This window comes from Bos indicus x Bos taurus, chromosome 4, assembly GCF_003369695.1.
Source record: "Bos indicus x Bos taurus breed Angus x Brahman F1 hybrid chromosome 4, Bos_hybrid_MaternalHap_v2.0, whole genome shotgun sequence".
Taxonomy (NCBI): Eukaryota; Metazoa; Chordata; class Mammalia; order Artiodactyla; family Bovidae; genus Bos; species Bos indicus x Bos taurus.
In genome coordinates, this window is record NC_040079.1 from 96741638 (window position 1) to 96764507 (window position 22870).

The 22870-nt window shown below is 35.9% G+C and overlaps 1 protein-coding gene across 7 annotated transcripts in view; it reads left to right on the forward strand.

Moving 5' to 3' along the window:
* Positions 1-22870, forward strand: part of DGKB (diacylglycerol kinase beta) — an 874923-nt gene that overhangs the window by 300612 nt on the left and 551441 nt on the right. For 3 of the 7 annotated variants that reach the window (XM_027540028.1, XM_027540027.1, XM_027540030.1), the window contains one exon: positions 21766-21801. The exons of 2 other annotated variants lie outside the window; for them this stretch is intronic. In XM_027540028.1, the coding sequence (XP_027395829.1) occupies positions 21766-21801 (36 nt within the window). The remainder of the gene's footprint in view (positions 1-21765; positions 21802-22870) is intronic. 2 more of the 7 variants (XM_027540029.1, XM_027540031.1) reach the window with 1 other exon arrangement.

The following is a 22870-nucleotide window of genomic DNA, read 5'->3' on the forward strand; positions in this document are numbered from 1 at the left end:
TCATGCATTGGAGAAGGAAATGGCAACCCACTCCAGTGTTCTTGCCTGGAGAATCCCAGGGACAGGGGAGCCTGGTGGGCTGCTGTCTATGGGGTTGCACAGAGTCGGACACAACTGAAGCGACTTAGCAGCAGCAGCAGGACCACTACTTAAGTTTACCTGTTGATGTTTAAATGTTTATTTTGGCGTTTTTATAATTAGCCTTGACATATCATGTACCATCCTATTTTAACATATAAACTGACATCATTAAGTGTCTATGTATTTCTACATACTGTGTAACATCACTATTAATGGTTGTATAATATCTCATTAATTGAAGATATGGTTCAGTTGAAACAATGTTTATATTTAGCATATTTGCAATTCTTACTTTGATCTTATAAATAACACTTTAGTGAACATCTTTATGAAGAGTGTCTTTTCCAAGTTGCTCTTTAATCAGAACTACAAAGTATTACTTTTTCCCCAAACAAACTTATTTTTTTCTGCAAATGAATCAGATTTCACAGTTGTTTTGTTTTTTTCTGTACTATGAACACACCTCCAAGTCAGGAATACAGAACAGAGATGCATCCTAAAGTCAAACACTAGTTTTACAGTCACAAAGAGTCGGACACGACTGAGTGACTGAACTGAACTGAACTGATTCCTTATTTAAACATTTAAAAGATTAATTTGGTGGGACTATTTTATCTTACTTTTCAACAAACATAATATTATCAGAATATACTGTAAAGATAGTATTTCATTGATGGGAAGTGATATAAAACAAAGAATAGGTTCAGCAACATGCTTCTTTGGACCAGTTGGGGTGTGTTCTTCCTGGAACATTTTCTCTTATTGTAATATCCTATTTAAATTCACCTTTATGAATCCTATTTAATATCACCTTTAAATATCCTATTTAAATTCACCTTTATGAATGCCAAGAAAATAAATAATAAAACTTGTTAGCTCAGAGAAAGGAAAGCAAAACTACTGAGAGAATATAGGTTTTAAACATAGTCTTTAGACTTGATTCATATGATTCTAATTCTACCTTTCTCTTCTTTATTGTGACTTTGCAGTGTGGCCAAGTCATGGTATTGCTGAGGCGGCAATCTGTGTATCTCTAGGTATAACAGCCTCAGAGAACCATATGTCTCTATTAACTTTTCTTCTTATTCCGATCTTTCTTACTCTTCCACTATTATAAGAATTCTACTAAATTATGCATTGTAGATATGGGAAGTCTTAAATAGCAGAGAGTATGTTAAATCTTTCCTTCGAGCATGTGTTTACTCCCCAGTGATGTCAGAGGCCTGTTAGGGAGTGGAAGTATCACATACGCTTTCTTTGTCACAGTCCCAGGATTCTGAGTTCTTCCTGTCCCGTCTTTCACTTAACCCTAACCAATGACTGTTAATAGCAACAACCTCAATACCAAACATCAGCTCATTAAAAGAAGGAGGGAGATATTTGAATTCTCTGTGATTCTGAATGTTAGCTATTGAATTCTCATTAACCTTATTTCCTGAACTAGTCAGAGAGTGCACAGAAGTGTAGAGAGTCTGGGAGAGAGGTGTGAACAGTTGGCTAAGGATGTGACTTGCTGCACGTTTTATTTAACATCATTTCAGCTGCTTCATTTTCCATTTACCTCTTTAACCTTAACCACAGTTACTAAAGTCATCCATTTCCTTGAAATTTCTTTATGTAAGGTACCATAGGTTTGTGCCTATGTAATTTTCACTTTTTGTCTAAAGAGTGGAACAAAGCACATTGTCAGTGCTCAATAAATGTTTCATCAATGTCATTACTTAATATTCATTTAATTAATATTCATTATAGATCAATTCATAATTGTCATCAGAGTAATGATAGGCAAGAAGGAATCTCATTTTTCCCCATATTTTGAAAATCTAACTCAGATTCAATTTCATGATATTATTCATAAAGGAGAGCAGCTTTTTTAAATTTATTTTTTACATACATAAAATTAAATTCTGAATGTTCTATATTTTTTGCCTGTGGTTTTTTGCTTCAAAATCCAATGAAGGATATATTATTGGAGAGAGCTATAATGTTTATAAGATATCTGTAGATCCATTTTGTTTGTGCATAGTCTTCATTTAAAGGGCCATAGTACTAGAAGGCTGAAAAGGACCCAGCATCATTTAGTAATGATTCCATCATCTGTACTTGTAAGGTTAACCATTTATATATTACTTTGTCTTAGTTAGTTCTATTGGTTCCTGAAGAACTCATCTTTATGCTAACTTAGGCTATATTATACAGAATATGTATACCCATAGGCAAGGTCTAATATAGAAGAAAAGTTAATATATCATAGTTAATATTCTTACCTAGTGATTATGGTAGAATTCTATTTCTGAGACTAAATGTTTTTAGTTTATTTTTAATAGGACTGCAGAAATAGTCCTACAAGTTTCCATGATATTTTATGTCTAAAATATTGCAGTATCCAGAGCAAGTTATAACATTTTTTTTAAAGAGACAAATGTATACCTTTTTGGTTTTGTCAAAAATAAAACACTGGTACTTCTCTGGTGGCACAATGGATAAGAATCTGCCTGCCAGTGCAGGGGACATGGGTTCAGTCCTTGCTCTGGGAAGATTCCACATGCCTCGGAGTGGCTAAGCTGTGCACCACAGCCACTGAGCCCAGGGTCTAGAGGCCACAGACAACAACTGCTGAGCCTGTGTGTTGCAGCTACTAAAGCTCGTGCACCTTAAAGCCCACATACTACAACTACTGAGCCCATGTGCTGCGACTGCTGAAGTGTGCATGCCGAGAGCCTATGCCCTGCAACAAGAGAAGCCATCACATGAGAAACACATGCACTGCAGCCAGAGACTTGCCCCCACTTGCTGCAACTAGAGAAAGCTCGTGCAAAGCAACAAAAACCCAGCACAGCCAAAATTAAAAACAAACAAGCGACCCCACAAAAAAACAAATGACTAATATGGGATATACTGGAAGTTCAGTTACTTGAAAATATGATTGAAATCTAAAACCTGTAGACAAAAATGAAGCATTAAAAATATTCAAAACCTAAAATCTATGAAATAGACTCAAAATAAAGAATATCATGTGTATGCCTGACTCTAATGTGAGGATGTGAGATTATCTATTAGTGAATTATTATTCGACAACTTATTACCAACAATATTCTAGGCAACTTATATGAATATACAGTGAGCAGTAATATAAAACGTAATGTTTGTGCCAAATTGTTAGATTTAGAAATTTATGTCAAAGTATCCTAAAAAGTTGACAAAGATAATTCAAAAATTTGTACCTGAGTTACTTAGTAGCCTTCAGAAAAGGGGGAAAATATTGATTTGACAGCATTCACACCTTAAACACTAATGATTCTCTTAGAGGAAACTCTTCTTTTTGTTAGTGTTATTACTGAGACTCAAAATTAGTTTCTTCCATATGAGATCGTATTGGTATGGGACTATGCTTTAGTAATATTACTGTAATCAGTCTGATAATGTTTGTTTCCTTTGGTTTCACTTTTTATAACAACTGTCAATGCAGACTGATGGCTTGTGGCCAAAGTGTACTTTAGTGTAAATGAGTCTACCTATTGCCAAAATAAAATAGTAATAATTCTGCAATAAGTAAATAAACAAGCATAGCAGTTAAAAGGTAGATGGATGTAATAAATAAAGATTGGAGCAATCAGACAGATGAAAATGCTGATAAAGTTACATGACCAAGAATACTAAATAAAACATCTCTTTCACAGCATACTGATTTGAAAGGGATATCTAGAAGGTCAAGAAAATATGTGGAGAAAAAAAGTAATGCCTTAGCAGAAACTAAAATGTATCAGTATCTACACAGGGAAAATCAGCACTGAGAGCAACTGAATCAGTAATTTGGAGGAAAAGGTTAAGAAACTCCTACAATGAAAAGAGAATGAGCAGATAGGAAGAGACCTTGTGTGTGTGTGTGAACTACCCCGTAAACAAAAAATTAAAACTATTATGTCTAAATATATTGAAGAAAATCAAGTTGAACTAAAAAGTGAGTGCTCAGTCTGGTCCAACTCTTTGAGACCTTATGTACTGTAGCCCACCAGGCTCTTCTGTCCATGGGATTTCCCAGGCAAGAATACTGGAGTGGATTGCCATTTCTTTCTCCAAAGGATCTTCCCAACCCAAGGAATGAACCCGTGTCTCTCACATTTCTTGCACTGGCAGGTGGATTCTTTACCGCTGTGCCATCTTGAAAAAACCTACATTTCTTCAAATGTACTCATCTACCTAATGCAATTTCCATGTAATAGTTTTTGCTTGACAAAATGATTCCAAAGTTTGCCAAAAAGAATAAATGTGCACAAACATATTATAAATTCTGAGGAAGGAAAGTAAGGAAAGACCTGTATTAACAAATCTTAAGATTATATTTACTTAAGCTACAGTGATCAAAATGATGGAATAGTAGCTCTAGGAGTTACAAAGAACTGGAAGAAGGTATAAAACATACTGAACTATATGTAATCGTGTGGAATATGATGAATGTTGCATATCCAATCTGGTAGGGGCTAGTGGAATTTATGCATGTTGAGATTACTCTATAGCCATATAGTAAGCTAAATTAAGATAAATTCCACTTTCCACCTTTTCCAGAATCAAACATGGATTGAGGATTTAATTGTTGCCTTTTGAAAGCCTTTTGATTTCTTTTCCTAAAGTGAAAAATAAAAGTTGATAGCCTTGGCCAGTCAAAATTTTCTTTAGAAAATGGTAAAGGCTAAAACTTACAGATCAAGATAAACATAAGCATTATAACAAAAAGCCCTGTTTTGTAAAAATAATGCAAATAACTAAAAAATAGTTTTAAGACTTAAAGCTTATAAATAGGACTATCACACTGAAAAATTAAATAAGCTTTTTTGAAATGATATTGCTCATTGCTGAAAATGATTAGAAAATTGTCTATTCTCTTTAAACATCGGTAAGATCAAATTGCCCCCAACTGTCCTAAAAGCTCCCCAAAACATCTTAGTGTTGATATTTCTGCTTGTTGCCCCAATCCCACCGCTACCCCAAAGAAAGATTGAGGTTCAGATCAGATCAGATCATTCGCTCAGTCGTGTCCGACTCTTTACAGGACAAATATACAGATCTGATTTCATTACAGTAGAAATACATGCTTTATATCATTCCTTTCTTCTACATTTTAAATTTTGAGTTCAGTAAAAATGATTCCCTTCACCACTAGACATTTAAGAATAAATCCACCTTGCAAAGGTAACCTTTGTTAGTTAAGTTTTTGTGGTTTTAATGATTCTAGGTGAAATGGTGGCACTCATGAAGTATTTATATACATGCTTTCTTCTGTTTTACTGTTAAATATAACTTGTCTATTCTCAACTTTCACTTGAAACCTGAGCCAGAATTGATTTATATATAACTTTTTGTCCATATATCAATTTAATGCATACTGCAGTGATTTTTTTTTTAACTCAGTCTTAGTTCAACCTATGTTTTCTCTAAATATGGAATAAAGATAGTTTAGTTCTGCTGGAGACCTCCATGCCTACTCTTTGCTTTTCAGTCTAGATGATAAAATCTATCATTCTAAATTCTGTTCCTAACACTAACAGGAACTTTCACCAATTCCTTCTCATTTACCCAAGGAAACCCAAGTTCTAGAGGAATACAGCTCATCACCTCTTGTTTTATTCCTGTGACATTACTCTTATTTCATCCCCACCGCTAATATTCTCAAATTATGTCATGTGGTTACCAGTTCTCCAACATCTTTGAGTTATCCAAGGCCTATAGTCCTCCAGTTACTTTCATTCAAGCATTGTCTGCTCTCTCTTTCCTAGAACTCCCCAATTTTTTCCCCTTATGGTATTAGTCACAATCGAATACTATACTGATTTGCAAGCTTCCAATTGAAAAAATCTCAAACAAGGTGCAGTTTGACATGCTTATGATAGGTAGCATTTGACAGCACTATAATTCGAGCCCAGCACTTGAACTTCGCTGTTTATACACTTAGTTGTGTATTTGTCAAAGAGCCCATACCAGCTGAAGGGGCTGTTTTTTCTCATGTGCAATACTGTTTTCCATATTTATGTATGGTTGTTGTCTTTTCCTGCCTCTTAATGTAGCCACAGGTATATGCAGGTGTACATTCAGTGTATAGATATCTGCAGGTGTAAAGATACATTCAGTGTATCAAATTTCCTCCTTCCTCCTCAACCTACATTACTCTAATTTCTGACTGTAAAATGGGTCTAAAACTACTCTGGCCTTCCTAAATCCAATGGCACTCTTTTTAGTTGGATTCCCAAGGAGTAGAACATGAACTCGGTTTAGTTGTGTGTGATAGAGAGGAATATTTCTTTATTAAAAATAATCTTTTGTAGAAGGAACTGGCAACCCACCCCATTATCCTTGCCTGAAAAATCCCATGGACAGAGGAGCCAGGGAGGCGACAGTCCATGAGGTCACAAAGAGTTGGAAATGACTGAATGACTCAGCAAAAATAATCTTTAAGGGAGGAGGAAGCAGAAGAAGAAAGAGGCAGGCTTTGAGCAAGGAGGTGGTCACAGAGAGAGTTTAAACCTTGGCCTAAATCTTGAAGGCTCTCGGACAAAATCATATCATAGGATTTTTCTTAAAACAAGGGGGTGGCACTCTGTAACCCATGTGTGCGTGCTAAGTGGCTTTAGTCATGTCTGATTCTTTGTGACCCTATGGACTGTAGCCCACCAGGCTCCTCTGCCCATGGGATTTTCCAGGCAAGAATACTGGAGTGGGTTGCCATTTCCTCCTCTAGGGGATCTTCCCAACCCAGGAATTGGGTTCGTATCTCTTATGTCTACCTGCACTGGCAGGCAGGTTCTTTACCACCAGTGCCACCTGAGAAGCCCCTTTGTAACCTGTATCAGTCATTTATTAGCTGTGGCCTTCTGCAGAATAGGAGGTGCTCCCTGGAGAGCCTGCTCCAATAAGCAAAGGATAATTCTGCAGAAAATGGGATAGCTGGGAGTTCTCAGCAGTCAATACTCAGAGCAGCTGGGGATCGATGCCCTGTTCAGGTGGATCTGCTTTGGACTGCTAGCAGCATCTACGAGACACCCTTTCCAAGGAGGATGTGTTTTGAATCCTCGACAGTATTTGACAGTATTTGAAATGCTCTGTTGTCATATTCTGTCAAACTCAACTATGGCATTTCTACTAGCTTCTGCTTCTCTAGCCACACATCCACATCGCTAAATTCCTAGCCCTCTTTCTATTCTTAAATATGTGTAGATGTCCATTTTAAGTTATATTCTCATGTCATTATGCTGTCTATAAATTACCTCATCCAATTTCATGAGCACAACTACCGCATTTGAATATTTCTGTTCTCCCTTATACCCTTTAGATCTGAATACTCAATGTCACATTTTAAATTTCCTTTGAGAGGCCTCAAAGCCAATATACCAGGAATGGTGTATCTCTTTATGTCTAGCACCTAATTCAATTTGACATATAGTAGGTGCTCAACGAATATTTACTGAGTTAACGAATAACAGTCAGCTCTTTTATTCCAAACAGTCGTCACTCTCTTTCCTGAGTCAGGAATAAAATATATCACACAACGATAGAAATATTAAATACAAATCAATATGCAATAATGAAGCTTATATTTTAAAAAATTGTAGATAACCAATGATAATTGAATTTTATTGTTATAAGCTAATAAAACTGAGTTTGAAGTGTGTCATGATAATATTAGTGAATGTCAAATTAGCATGGTATTTCTGGAGTGGCATTTGAGGTATTTTATAATTATTACTATACTTTGAAAAACTTGTGATTGTTATGTTGTTGTAGTTATATAAAGTATCCAATAGATGGTACTGTAAAATGCCTAATGTTTAAAGCGGTATTGCAGGTAGAGAGTTTAAGCAAACAGTTAAAAATTCTGGGAGAATTAGGATGTTTTCCCCTGGATATTAATATATTTAAAATTGGATTTTAAGAATATAGCTTAAGTAGCACAGTAGTTCATGTGAAATATTATAAATATTTTCTTAATTCTCAAAATTCATGTATACTACAAGATGCAATTTTTAAATTATTCATATTATATTAGATTTTTTTTTTGTTCTTTTTGTGGTGATTACTATTAGTACCTGTGCTATTTCAGTTAATGCTACTCAAACCGCAGCATTTTCAGTAAGCAACCATTGTTGCATATCTGTTAACTGAAGTTCTAAAGAAACTTTTATATTCAAAATAAAGCAAACTAGTATGCGATAATCTCCTTGCTTAGCAAGAATGAGTCCATTATTTCTTTCAGTTTTGGATTTTCCTGAGGCCAATCTAATATCTGAATGAAGCATTATATCATTTTGAAAATATAACATGCATTCAGAACATTTACCAACATATAATTTATGAAGTTAAAATATCTTGTAAAAAGTAAGCTGTAATTATCAATATTGACAGATTGGTTGGAGTTTAATTCTAAAGCATGTATGAAAAAGAGCAATTTGTAGATGGGTTAGTTTATCTTAGAGCTCATTCAGAATTTCCATTACAAATTTCCTTACAAATTTTATTTGTAAGTATGAATACTGAATTTTGATTACCAGGATAAACTTTTATTAAACCTACTTCTAAAGCTAAAAATGTCTGAGGAATTATGTAGCATAGAAGGTTTAACATTTTCTGTTTATCTTAAATATACAGAGATGCTACATAGCTTTAAAATTTTTTGCTGCTGTTTATGATATTGCTCTCGAACAATCCTGAGTATTCCTTTGTGTGATGGTTATTTATCTTTTAATTTATTCAGTAAAATTTTATTGTATATGACATTATGCCAGGTATTTAACTAAGATAAATAGCTTTTAGAAAGAATGACTTTATGTGAATCCGCAGCTTCTTGTGGGATATGCATCTTATGTCCTATGGCTTCTTTATGCATTTGCTATTTTTTCCATATTTTGTATAATCAGAATATGTGATGTGATATTATATGTACTCTTACAAGGAATATATCCTTAGGTACACAGGAATCTTCTGCTTAAAGGAAATATACATTTGAAGGAACTTGATCTAGCATGAGTAATTGAGGATATCTTCTCTATTAAAAGAAAATAGTGCTTTTCCAACCATTATCTCCTAAGCCAGATTAGAATAAATAGATGAGACTTAAATAAAAAGGTATGAACACCTAATTGCCTGAATACTCAAGTTAAAAATAATTTTTTTTCCTCCCAATATGTTCCATGTGATGATAACAAATTTATGGATTCATCAGGGAATAATGGGCCTCTGGCATTTTATCCAGATTCTTTAAGATGTGTATATGCATTTTGTATTATGCTCTTTTCAGAAATAATGGCACACATGACTCATTTACTCAGATTTCCTAACATGCTGGATGTATGTAACATCACAGCAAAGCTCCTACATGAGCTAAATGGGATTAAATATAAAGTGCATGCAGAGCTCAAGTAATAGTCTCTTAATAGATATCAGATACTTTTTATCGCTGCCCTCTTTTATTTCAGTAACATTTTAATTAATTCACACTGATTGAATAAATGTACATTGAGACTTGTTTCCTAATGAGGGCGCATTTAGAGGAAAGGTTTTGCATCATTCTGATATCCTGTGGGTAATTATATTCTAATTATATGGTCGGGGGAAAAGAGTCTATAACTCAGTACTGATATTGTTCATTGGACCCAATTAATTACATGCACATAATGAAAGTTCATGATAAGGTTGACTGGCAGGCAGTGTAAAATTCTAGCTCAACTGAATCTAAGCCAAATGTGAATACAGAATTGGACTTTAACCTGGTTAGAAGATGCTTTGGTGTGAGATCAGTGGATATTTAGAGGAGCAAAGGATGAAAGGAAATTTCATTATAACTTATTCATTTCTTAATTCAAGGTCTTTTCCAAGATAGATGAAAAGGAAAACTTAGCAGCCTAATGCTTTAATTCTAAATATTATTATCAATATTATTTCATTACCTTGAGAGATTTTTCTGTATTTTAGAAAGCAAGTCACTAAAGATGCAATGAATGGTACATTTCTAGAACAGGTTCATATATTTGTTGAGAGAAAAAAATAGGCATAGCCTGAAGAATTACTCATTTTATGGATGTAAATTCAGTAGATATTAGTCTACTGTATTAGGGTGCTTTATTATTTCAAACCAACATATTTCATTCAGACTCTTGCCCCCCACTTTCAAAGGGTAATTATATATACATGCCCATAAATAGGTAACTTTTAATTATCTATTTATAAAGTAAGAGTTGTAAAGAATACTCTGAAAAAATAACTAATAAGTCATATATATTTCATTTTGGAATGCATTTTGGCGGTTTAAATCTGATACTTAGAATTTTGTAATATTTCAAGCAAAAGTCTAAGGACATGGTCTAAATATTGGTTCTCATCCTTTCTTTACTCAATTTCATTGTTTCCTTTGCTCAGATTTTGGAAGAGACAGTCTCCAAGATTGAGGAGGCTAGCTTCTCCCAACCCTCTTGTCTTCTAAAACTCTTCGCTTATCATCTCCTTTTTGTTCATTGCTTTCTGCTTTGATCACTTCTCCTCACCCCCACCCCCTTTCTTTCTTTCTCTCTTCTAATAATCCTCACATAGACATTTTCACTAAAAGACAAATCTGCCTGGTCCCATCTCCTTATTAGCAACAAAAGTGTTTTCTGCTGAGGAAAATACAGTCAGTCCTTTCTTGCTGAGCCCTGAGCAGGCAGTGGAAACGTTTGGGTTCTACGGTTCATAAAGCAGTTAACATTAATTGGGAACTTATTTGCCAGACATCCTTTTAATTCTGAAGGTGATATAATGATGATATCCCCTCTACATCTGAGGAAAGTGAAGCTTAGAGAGGAGAAGGAATATACTAAGTTCACACAACATGCAAGTGTTAGAAGCAATACCTGCCTTACCCTGAATCCCATGTTGTAAACTTATCTTTTATGTTTATGCTACCATCCTCCAAAACTGGTGAGGTATGAAGTAAATTTGGGGCATCTAGACCTTCAAAAAAGGAATGAGAAGAAAAATGCTGAAGAAAAGTACTGAAGTAAAGTAGAGGGGAATAGAAATGAAAAGAGAATAATAGATCGGAGAGTAGGCGAGCAGTGTAAGCAGTCTTTGTGAAGTTATATTTATTGTGAATCACAGCCAGAAAGAAATCAAAAACACCCCCTTCACTATACTGGCTTCTGATAATTTTATGAGGCCTAACCAAATAGGATAATATTTCTAGTGGCTTTATTTCATTAGGTAATCAGGGAGGCAAGACAATAACATTTTTCTTGTTGATTGTCTTTATATATAGATAGTGATGTTTGAAATGATTTTGATATCACCATTAAACATATTTTTAATATTTATATTGAAAACATTTGGCACCACTTTTGTTTCCAGTTGTCCATTTTACCAGGTGTATGCATTCCCAGATGTGTGTGCTTTCTTTCTGGACACAGATACGAATATTGAGTGAGCTGTTTAGGAGGGAGCCCTTATCTTCAGTATCTCCTGAACATAGTCTGCAAATACACAGAAACAATCACATCAACCAAAGTAAGAATAGAACATCTTTGTGAGTGATTGTAAGAAGAGTGAAATCATCTCAGTGAAAAATATGTTAATCTTTAAAGTTATGTTTGTGCAAGCTTCAAAATTTTGCTCCAGTGAGAAGTGATTAGACTAAGAACACTGGATAAGATTACAGTATGTGTATTTTCTTAAAAAAAAAAATATTGAAGTATAGTCAGTTTACAATGGTATTTCAGTTTGTGGTATATAACAAGGTGATTCAGATATATATATATATATATTCAATCATGTATATACATATTCATTATTTGTAATGAATATATATATTCAGTGGAAAAGGCAATGGCACCCCACGCCAGTACTCTTGCCTGGAAAATCCCATGGACGGAGGAGGCTGGTGGGCTGCAGTCCATGGGGTCACGAATAGTTGGACACAACTGAAGTGACTTAGCAGCAGCAGCATATATATTCAGTCATATATATGTTCATTATATATGATGAATATACATATTCTTTTTCATATACTTTTCCATTATCATTTATTATAGGATACAACAGGATCTTATTGTTTATCTGTTCTATATATATAATAGTTTGCACCTGCTAATCCATCCCTCCTTCTCACATATTAATCAGATATGTCAAGGGCCAGGGGAAAAGAGAAACAATTCATGTTTCTTCTGATACACTTGCCATACATTGAAATAACCTTTGGTTAAAGATGTTAATAAACAACAGAAGTATAAAAATCATTTTTGATCCATTTCCTTTTTAAAAATTTGTGTTGTGTTCAGATTTGTGAGTGTACGTACTTAAGAATGTGCAAAATCATAAAGGTTAAAAAAATTATGACACTTCAATGTAAAACATAAAATTCCTAGAAACATATTTGGTTTCTATACCTAGAGATGTCCTCGGGATGGATATATATATATATATATATATATATATATATATATATCACGTGTGAGGAAGGAATCATTTACCCTCTTAGGGATAAGCAGTGCATCATTTTACAAACACCATTTTTCTTTACCCAAAACTGCTTTCCTTTTTTAATGCCAGAAATATCCATTATATATAAGGGAAACGAGCTTTTTAAGCTAGTTTTATTTGGCCACTTTAGGTTTATCATGGCACTGAAAATTTTTGTGTTAAACTAATCCATGCTGCTATCCAAGCCTGTTCTCTCAGTCAGAACAGGGAAACATTGTGGTTTCTGTTTGGCTGTGTTTGTCAACATTTAAACTAATTTTGTTTCAAAATCACTTAAAAAATAGAGACATGGCTAAAGAACAAAAGCTTTGAAAAAAAGTTTTTGTTAAGTCTGCTTTTGTTTTAATAAATGACGCCTGCAGAGAGAAGCAATAGGTTTGAATTCTGTCACTAACCTTATTTCTTGGCTAGTCATCTAAACTTTTTGATTCTATTTTCCAATCTGGAAAATGGGATATCTTGTTTTACTGGGAGGATTAAATGATACCATAAGCATTTTCAAAAATGTATGAATATTCTTATATCGGTATAAGGTGTTAATATAATTAATAATGATTTATAACTAATTAGACATTGTTAATCAGTAAATACATTTAATGATATAATTCTGTTAATTTGGCATTCTCTTGAAATAACTATGACCCTTTTAATGTTAGCACTATACTATGATTGTGTTTTAAACATTGTCAAACTTCTAATCTCTCCACCAAAGGTTTTTTTCTTTGTCTTATGACAATTTGAATTAAATTGTCAATTTAAAATGATTACATGTTAGAAAATATGAAGACAAGAGATATCTCAATACTTAAGAATAATAGGATTTTTAAAAACTCTTAATATTAAGTTAAACTTAATAAGTGCCCTGAAGGCAAATGTATCTTTTAAACTAATTATCTGTTCTTTGTATTCTGTTTAATATTAAAATGGTACTGATTAAAAAAAATCAATCACATTCCTCTGTAGTCACACCTCACATTTGCTTAAATAAAACAATACACAGCTCTTGTATTAATTCTGATTAAAAATACATTACTTATAGAGTTACACATTCATGATAATTTCAAAAAAACTGAAACATTTACTCTGCTCACCCTTGATATTTAAAAATTGTATACAGAAATGAAAAAAAAAGAAGTATGCAACTTCTGACTTTGTTTTCTGTCAAGTTGCTTCTTTTTATTTTTCCCAGATGCCATGTTTTCTTATTGTAACTCAAGATTAGGCTACTGATAAGCAAGTTAATTTAATGTATACTCTTTGCCTACATATCTTGATTGAAAATGAGCTCATGTATATGTTGTTTCCATCACTTTTATTCTTGGAGTGAATTCTAGTGTTGCTGTCAGATGGCTGAGCATTGATGGTGAAATTCTCAGAGCTGGTTGCTTTCTCTCTTATGTATTTATTCCTTCTAGTTCCCACTGAGCTCTTAATTTCTCTTGATCCTGTTATTCATCAGCTGCTTTCCCATTTTCTGGGAAATAGTGACAAAATCTGTACTATTTCCTTAATTTCTTCCTCTCTACCACCTCTCTGCCAACTTTACTCGCCCTCTGTAGATAACTCACATCCCCCCTACTCTTGAGAAAGATGAAGCTTACAAACATGAGTATCTGTAACTAACAGATTCTCTACGAAAGTGGTAGCAAAATGGCAGCCAGGCTTCCATTTCATCCCATAGTGTTTTCATGGGGGATACCTTAAAATGGGATTTTTATTATTCAACTTGGCACAGTCTTTGCCTTTTGTGGCACTGGGCCCATTTATATTATCTTCTTGGTCCCTATAGACTTTTGTATTCCAAATCCCTGTGAGTACAATCTCAGAGCTCTTTTTTTCACCATTTGACACTCCCTCAAAATGAATAGTGGCTTAGAGAATTCTCCAGGCCAGAACACTGCAGTGGGTAGCCGTTCCCTTCTCCAGGGGATTTTCCCAACCCAGGGATCCAACCCAGGTCTCCCGCATGGCAGGCAGATTCTTTACCAGCTGAGCCACCAGAGAAGCCTGTGCTGTGCCCCTCCTCCCCTCGCAACACCCCCTCCAAAAGCGATCTGGTAAAGAATCTGCCTGCAATGCAGGAGACCTCAGTTCAGTTCCTGGGTCTAGAAGATCCTCTGGAGAAGGGATAGGCTACCCACTCCAGTATTCTTAGGCTTTCCTGATGGCTCAGTTGGTAAAGAATCTGCATGCAGTGTGGGGGCCCTGGGTTGGATCCATGGATGGGGAAGATCCCTTGGAGAAGACAACAGCTACCCACTCCATTATTCTGGCCTGGAGAATTCCATTGACTGTATAGTCCTTGAGGTCGCAAAGAGTTGGACACAACTGAGAGACTTTCACTTTCTTTCTTTTCACTTTCAAAATGAATAGATTTGGAAAAGACTAATAGCTTTTGTATAAGCTTCTGCCTCATCTGAAAAAAGTTTTTGAAGTACCTCCTTTTATTTTTTATTTTCAAATGGTCTCTCTGTGTGTCTCTTTGCTTCTTTCTCCCAGCTTCTTTCTCCTGGATGAATACCTATTTTTTTTAATTTTGAAAAGAGGACTCTTGAGTCTCCATGAAAATAGTGTTCATTACTGCCTCCCATGCACATCATGCTGTCTCCACCTAAACTTTTAGAATTGCCATGTTTTCATGGAGAATGTGTATATATATACATATATATATATACACACACACACACATACATGTATTTTATTTCACTATAGATTTTTGCACTCTTTTAGGAATTAGAGGATGTGGTTAGAAGGTAAAAAGAGAGATCAATTTTTCCCACAAATTTTATTACAAGTATTCTCAAACACAATACATATGAATCCAGTATATATCCCCAAGCTTGTATGAATTATCAGTAATTCTTATGATATATATATGTAATACATAAAATAATAATTGAATTTTCAATCATTCTTATATATGTATATATGGCTATATGTATGCATGTGTATATATTTTATAAAAATACACACACTAATATATAATTTATTAAGTTGGACCTTTTGAAAGTAAATTGCAACTAGTATGACACCATATCTAAATATTTCAGCAGGTAAGTTCTAAGATAAGAACAACATTTATAATATTATTATGAAAATATTAGCTATTCCACAAAATCAGTAATAATTCTTTCTATATTTCTATGCCGATAATTATCTAAAAATGACTTTTGTAGATTGTTTTATCTCTTTGTTGGTAGTGCTGGGGTGGACAGGAGCTATTTGAAGTTCTTGCACTGCACTTGGCTATTATTCTGAGCCACTTGATAACTATAGTTTTTTCACTTGGAATAGAAGGCATATGAGATTCATGCCCTTAGTGTTGTTCAATCTCTCAGTCATGTCTGACTCTTTGTGATCCCATGGACTGCAGCATGCCAGGCTTCCCTGTCCTTCACCATCTCCCAGAGTTTGCTGAAACTCACATCCTTTGAGTTGGTGATGCCATCCAACCATCTCATCCTCCTGCATTCAGGCTTTTCTAGCATCAGGATCTTTTCCAATGAGTCAGTTCTTCTCATCAGGTGGCCAAAGTATTGGAGCTTCAGCTTCAGCATCAGTCCTTCCAATGAATATTCAGGGTTGATTTCTTTTGGGATTGACTGGTTTGATTGCCTTGCTTTCCAAGGGACTCTCAAGAGTCTTCTCCAGCACCACAGTTTGAAGGCATCAGTTCTTCAGTGCTCAGTCTTTTTTCCTGTCCAGCTCTCACATCAATACATGATTACTGGAAAAGCCATAGCTTTGACTATATGGATCTTTGTAGGCAAAGTAATGTCTGAGCTTTGTAATACCCTGCCTAGGTTTGTCATTGCTTTTCTTCCAAGGAGCACGAATTTTTTAATTTCATGGCTGCAGTCACCGTCCACGGTGATTCTGGATCCCAAGAAAATAAAAGTCTGTCACAGTTTCCATTGTCTCCCCATCTATTTGCCATGAAGTGATGGGACCAGATGCCATGATCTTTGTTTTATGAATGTTGAGTTTTAGGCCAGCTTTTTTTCACTCACCTATTTCACCTTCATGAAGAGCCTCTTTAATTCCTCTTTGCTTTCTGCTGTAAGGGTGGTGTCATCTGCATATCTGAATTTATTGATATTCTCCCTGCTCTTGTTTCCAGCTTGTGCTTCATGCTGCCTGGCATTTCACATGATGTACTCTGCATATATGTTAAATAAGCAGGATGACAGTATACAACCTTGATGTACTCCTTTCCCAATTTGGAACCAGTCTGTTGTTCCATGTCTGGTTCTAACTTTTGATTTTGACCTGCATAGAGGTTTCTGAGGAGGCAGGTATGATGGTCTGGTATTACCATCTCTTGAAGAATTTTCCACAGTTTCTTGTAGTCTACACAGTCAGAGACTTTAACATGGTCAATGAAGCAGAAGTAGACATTTTTTCTGGAATTCTCTAGCCGTTTTTATGATCCAATGGATGTTGGCAATTGGATCTCTGGTTCTTCTGTCTTTTCTAAATCTACATTGTACATCTGGAAGTTCTCAGTTCACATACTGTTAAAGCCTAGCTTAAGGATTTTGAGCATTACTTTGCTAGCATGTGAAATGAATATAGTTATGCAGTAGTTTGAATATTCTTTGGTATTGTCCTTTGGGATTGGGATGAAAACAACTTTTCTAATCCTGTGGCCACTGCTGAGTTTTCCATACTTGCTGGCATATTGAGTGCTGCACTTTAACAGCATCATCTTTTAGGATTTGAAATAGTTCACCTGGAATTCCATCACCTCCACTAGCTTTGGTCATAGTGATGCTTCCTAAGGCCCAATTGACATCACACTGTAGGATTTCTGGCTCTAGGTGAGTGATCACACAATTGTTGTTATCTGGGTCATTAAGATCTTTTTTGTACATTTCTTCTCTGTAACTTGCCACCTCTTCTTAATCGCTTCTGTTAGGCCCATACTGTTTCTGTCCATTATTGTGACCATCTTTGCATGAAGTATTCTCTTGGTATCCCTAATTTTCTTGAAGAGATCTCTCAGTTCAGTTCAGTCGCTCAGTCATGTCTGACTCTTTGTGACCCCATGAATCACAGCACGCCAGGCCTCCCTGTCCATCACCAACTCCCAGAGTTCACCCAGACTCACGTCCATCGAGTCAGTGATGCCATCCAGCCATCTCATCCTCTGTCGTCCCCTTCTCCTCCTGCCCCCAATCCCTCCCAGCATCAGAGTCTTTTCCAATGAGTCAGCTCTTCGCATGAGGTAGCCAAAGTACTGGAGTTTCAGCTTTAGCATCATTCCTTCCAAAGAAATCCCAGGGCTGATCTCCTTCAGAATGGACTGGTTGGATCTCCTTGCAGTCCCAGGGACTCTCAAGAGTCTTCTCCAACACCACAGTTCAAAAGCATCAATTCTTCGGTGCTCAGCCTTCCTCACAGTCCAACTCTCACATCCATACATGACCACAGGAAAAACCATAGCCTTGATTAGACAAAACTTTGTTGGCAAAGTAATATCTCTGCTTTTGAATATGCTATCTAGGTTGGTCATAACTTTCCTTCCAAGGAGTAAGCGTCTTTTAATTTCATGGCTGCAGTCACCATCTGCAGTGATTTTAGAGCCCAGAAAAATGAAGTCTGACACTGTTTCCACTGTTTGCCCATCTATTTCCCATGAAGTGATGGGGACCAGATGCCATGATCTTCGTTTTCTGAATGTTGAGCTTTAAGTCAACTTTTTCACTCTCCACTTTCACTTTCATCAAGAGGCTTTTGAATTCCTCTTCACTTTCTGCCATAACGGTGGTGTCATCTGCATATCTGAGGTTATTGATATTTCTCCCAGCAATCTTGATTCCAGCTTGTGTTTCTTCCAGTCCAGCGTTTCTCATGATGTACTCTGCATATAAGTTAAATAAACAGGGTGACAATATACAGCCTTGACGTACTCCTTTTCCTACTTGAAACCAGTCTGTTGTTCCATGTCCAGTTCTAACTGTTGCTTCCTGACCTGCATACAAATTTCTCAAGAGGCAGGTCAGGTGGTCTGGTATTCCCATCTCTTTCAGAATTTTCCACAGTTTATTGTGATCCACACAGTCAAAGGCTTTGGCATAGTCAATAAAGCAGAAATAGATGCTTTTCTGGAACTCTCTTGCTTTTTTGATGATCCAGCAGATGTTGGCAATTTGGTCTCTGGTTCTTCTGCCTTTTCTAAAACCAGCTTGAACATCAGGAATTCACGGTTCACCTATTGCTGAAGCCTGGCTTGGAGGAGAGATCTCTAGTCTTTCCCATTCTATTTTTTTCTCTATTTCTTTGCATTGTTCACTTAGGAACACTTTCTTACCTCTCCTTGCTATTCTTTGGAACTCCGCATTCATATGGGTGTATCTTTCCTTTTCTCATTTGCCTTTCACTTCTCTTCTTTACTCAGCTATTTGCAAGGCCTCCTCAGACAACATTTTGCCTTTTGCATTTATTTTTATTGGGGATGGTTTTGATTACTACTTCCTTTGCAGTGTTACAAACCTCCATCCATACTTCTTCAGGCACTCTGTCTATCACATCTAATCCCGTGAATCTATTTGTCACTTCCACTGTTTAATAGTAAGGATTTGATTTAGGTCATAACTGAATGGCCTAGTGGTTTTCCCTAACTTCTTCAATTTAAGTCTGAATTTTGCAATAAGGAGTTCATGATCTGAGCCACAGTCAGCTCCCAGTCCAGTTTTTGCTTGTCCATCTTGGCTGCAAAGAATATCATCAGTCTGATTTTGGTATTGACCATCTGATGATGTCCATGTGTAGTGACTGCTGGTTGAGCATCTTTATTTGATTTATTGAGAGTCTCTGGAGACTCTCTCAGGTCAATGCCATAGAATAGGATAAGCCACTTAATCTGGATTTAAGGAGATCACACATTTGTATATTGTAATAAAGATAGAAGAGCTACATCTGTGTCTTTAAATGTTTATTTAGATCTAAACTTCAACCAAGAAGTAAGAAAGGTAGAGGGCTGACAAAATGCTCTGAACTGGCCCAAACAGAAGCTAACACACACAATTTCCCTACCTCCAATTGCCCTGGGTTGTTATATTGAGTGACTTGGACTCAGAAGTCAAGCGTATTACCAACACCAGAAGCTTTCAATGAAAGTTCTATCAAACCTGTTGTCAATACATCTGAGAAACAGCATCGGTGGCCCCCAGAGGCTTCTCCTGTTAATGGGATAGTTGTCCCAAGTTCATCTTCCCAGACTCCATAACTTTTTTTGATGAAAATCTGTTGCTATAGTAATTTATACTTACAGTCTGGAAATATATTCCAGTGTTGTATTGTTGTTGTTATTGTTGTTCAGTCGCTAAGTCATGTCCAACTGTTTGCAACCCATGGACTGCAGCACAACAGACCTCCCTGTCCCTCCTGGAGTTCTCCCAAGTTCATGTCCATTGAATTGGTGATGCTATCCAAAAAAGTCCTCGTCTCCTTTTGCCTTCAATCTTTCCCAGAATCAGGGTCTTTTCCAGTGAGTCGGCTCTCCAGATTAGGTGTCCAAATCACTGGAGCTTCAGCTTCAGCATCAGTCTTTCCAGTGAATATTCAGGGTTGATTTCTTTTGGGATTGACTGATTTGATTGCCTTGCTTTCCAAGGGACTCTCAAAAGTCTTCTCCAGCACCACAATTTGAAAGCATCCATTCTTTGGTGCTCAACCTTCTTTATGGTCCAACTCTTCCCTCCATACATGACTACTGGAAAGACCATAGCTTTGACCGTATGGACATTTGTTGGCAAAGTGGTCTTTGCTTTTTAATACACTGTGTAAGTTTGTCATGGCCTTCCTTCCAAGAAGCAAGCATGTTCTAATTTCATGGATGCCGTCAGTGTCCACGGTGATTTTGGAGCCCAAGAAGAGAAAATCTGTCACTGCTTCCAACTTTTCCCCTTCTATTTGCCATGAAATGATGCCCCATGATCTTATTTTTTTTAAATGTTGAATTTATGCCAGGTTTTTCACTCTCCTCCTTCACAGTATAAAATGGCAAAAAGTTTTATTCCTGAACACTAATTTCCTCTAGGGCTGTCTTACACTTGTTTTGTTCTGCTCTTGGATGTGTTGGATCCTTCTAGAAGGATCCAATAGCCACGAACCTCTCATGTAGCTATTTATTCTTCTGGGTTTTACTTCCTTTCTGGTGTTCAACTGGGTAAGGGAATAAACTAGTATCTGAACTCTCAGCTCTTTTGTTCTCATTTTGGGAGTTCTCCTCACATGGCTTGGTACAGGAGAGGAAACTCAAATATTCTGAGTGTTCTCTTCTTTCTAGAGATACAGTGTCTAAGAACTAGCTTCCTATCAACCTTTCCTACTCCTGCTTGAACCAAAGAAAATATTTATCTAGTATGATGAGTGTAATTTATCACCTGTTCATCCAGATTTTTGTTTTATGGTATAAAGTCCCATAGGCCACAGCTTTTTGGAATTTGGTAAATGAATCTCTGTTTCTTGCCAGAAAAAATAAAACAAAACAAACAAACAAACAAAAAAATTCCCCATGTGACTCAGAAAAGAACAGGTAGTGGGTAATTGAAGATATACTGTCACAAAGACTGGTTTCAGTGTATTTAACTTAATCTTTTAATAATTATTCTCAAGTAAAATTTTTCTACTTATTTCATTATATTTTGAATTCTTACTGCTATTAATGGAATATGTACTTTTTATTTCCAGAATATCACGTTAATTCAACTCCATAAGCTTTATCTACATCAAAAAGAAGATGAGTGTTTTTGAGATAGGATTGAGAGTTGGACTGGAAAGTGAAATAGTGGGCTGGTAAATGGGCAAGTGAAAAAGTTAGTAAGAATGGTTTATGAATGATAATGGAACTTGGAGATGAGGTCTCATTCCAAAATATGAGTGTAATATATCACTGTTATTATAGAGAGGTCTGTGAAATTGACCAAATGTTAGTCTACTTTAAACATATGAAATTGTATTTTGAATGAGTAACTCTATAACATGATCTCTTCTGCTTTAGAATGATCTTTATTTCATGAAGAGATCTTTGCTTATTAAAGAATGTAAGAAGAAAAATTATGACAAAGAAATGCACTTGTAATGTACTCAATTATTTCATAGGTGTGTAGTGATATAATTTTCATTGGTATTTGCTTTCAGTATGACTTTTTTTCAGTTTTAATATGAACTTCTCTTTTTCAGCAGACTCTGCCCACTTCAGGAGTTTCAGCCCCTGAGGTGCGTAAGCAAAAAAGGTTTTCACACTTACAATTATAGGTCATTATCCATCCGTATTGTTATAAAGACCATTTTGGGCTGTGAGAGTGACATACTTATGTTAATTTGTATGTTTTATTTTGTCTCATATTCTTATATTTGGAATTGGGATCTTTGTATTAATATTTTCATGTTGGGATAGACTTGAAGCCTGTACCATCTACCTTCGTGACAGGCATTAGGGAAACAAGAAGTTATGTGGCACAGAATAAGCAGGATAAAATAACAGTGACTTTGCAGAGTTTTGACCCCGTGTGTAAGAATAGCGTTATTCCTATTTGTCACATTTAAACTTTGCAGAAAACCCAAACAGTTCACTAGTGTAAGCCCTTAAAATGTAGCTTGCAGTGATGGCAAATCGAGAAACTCTTGTTCACATTGAAGTGCCTATCACTTTTAAAAGAGTACATCTACATTAATCACTTAGCATAAAACATTGCATAGGAAGTCATAGGAATACCATAAGTCATTAAATAAATGACTTTGATTTTGAAAATAAATGTAAGCATTGCCACAGCATTTATTTTCAGTAAAGTGTTAACTTTACCTTCAAATTAATGAAGTAAAGCCTCTACATTTTTCTCTGATGATACCCCATTCAGTTGCTATTATCTCTAAAGCATATGCTCAGATGGTATTTTTTCACTTAAAATTATAATTTGAATCTGCTTGCTTAGAATATATTACTCATGATATCTAAATACTATATGAGTCTGATTTATTTTCAGTTCAGTTCAGTTCAGTCGCTTAGTCGTGTCCGACTCTTTGCGACCCCACGGACCACAGCAAACAAGGCCTCCCTGTCCATCACCAACTCCCAGAGTCCACCCAAACTCATGTCCATTGAGTTGGTGATGCCATCTAGCCATCTCATCCTCTCTCATCCCCTTCTCCTCCTGCCCTCAATCTTTCCCAGCATCAGGGTCTTTTCAAATGAGTCAGCTCTTTGCATCAGGTGGCCAAAGTATTAGAGTTTCAGCTTCAACATCAGTCCTTCCAATGAATATTCAGGACTGATCTCCTTTAGGAT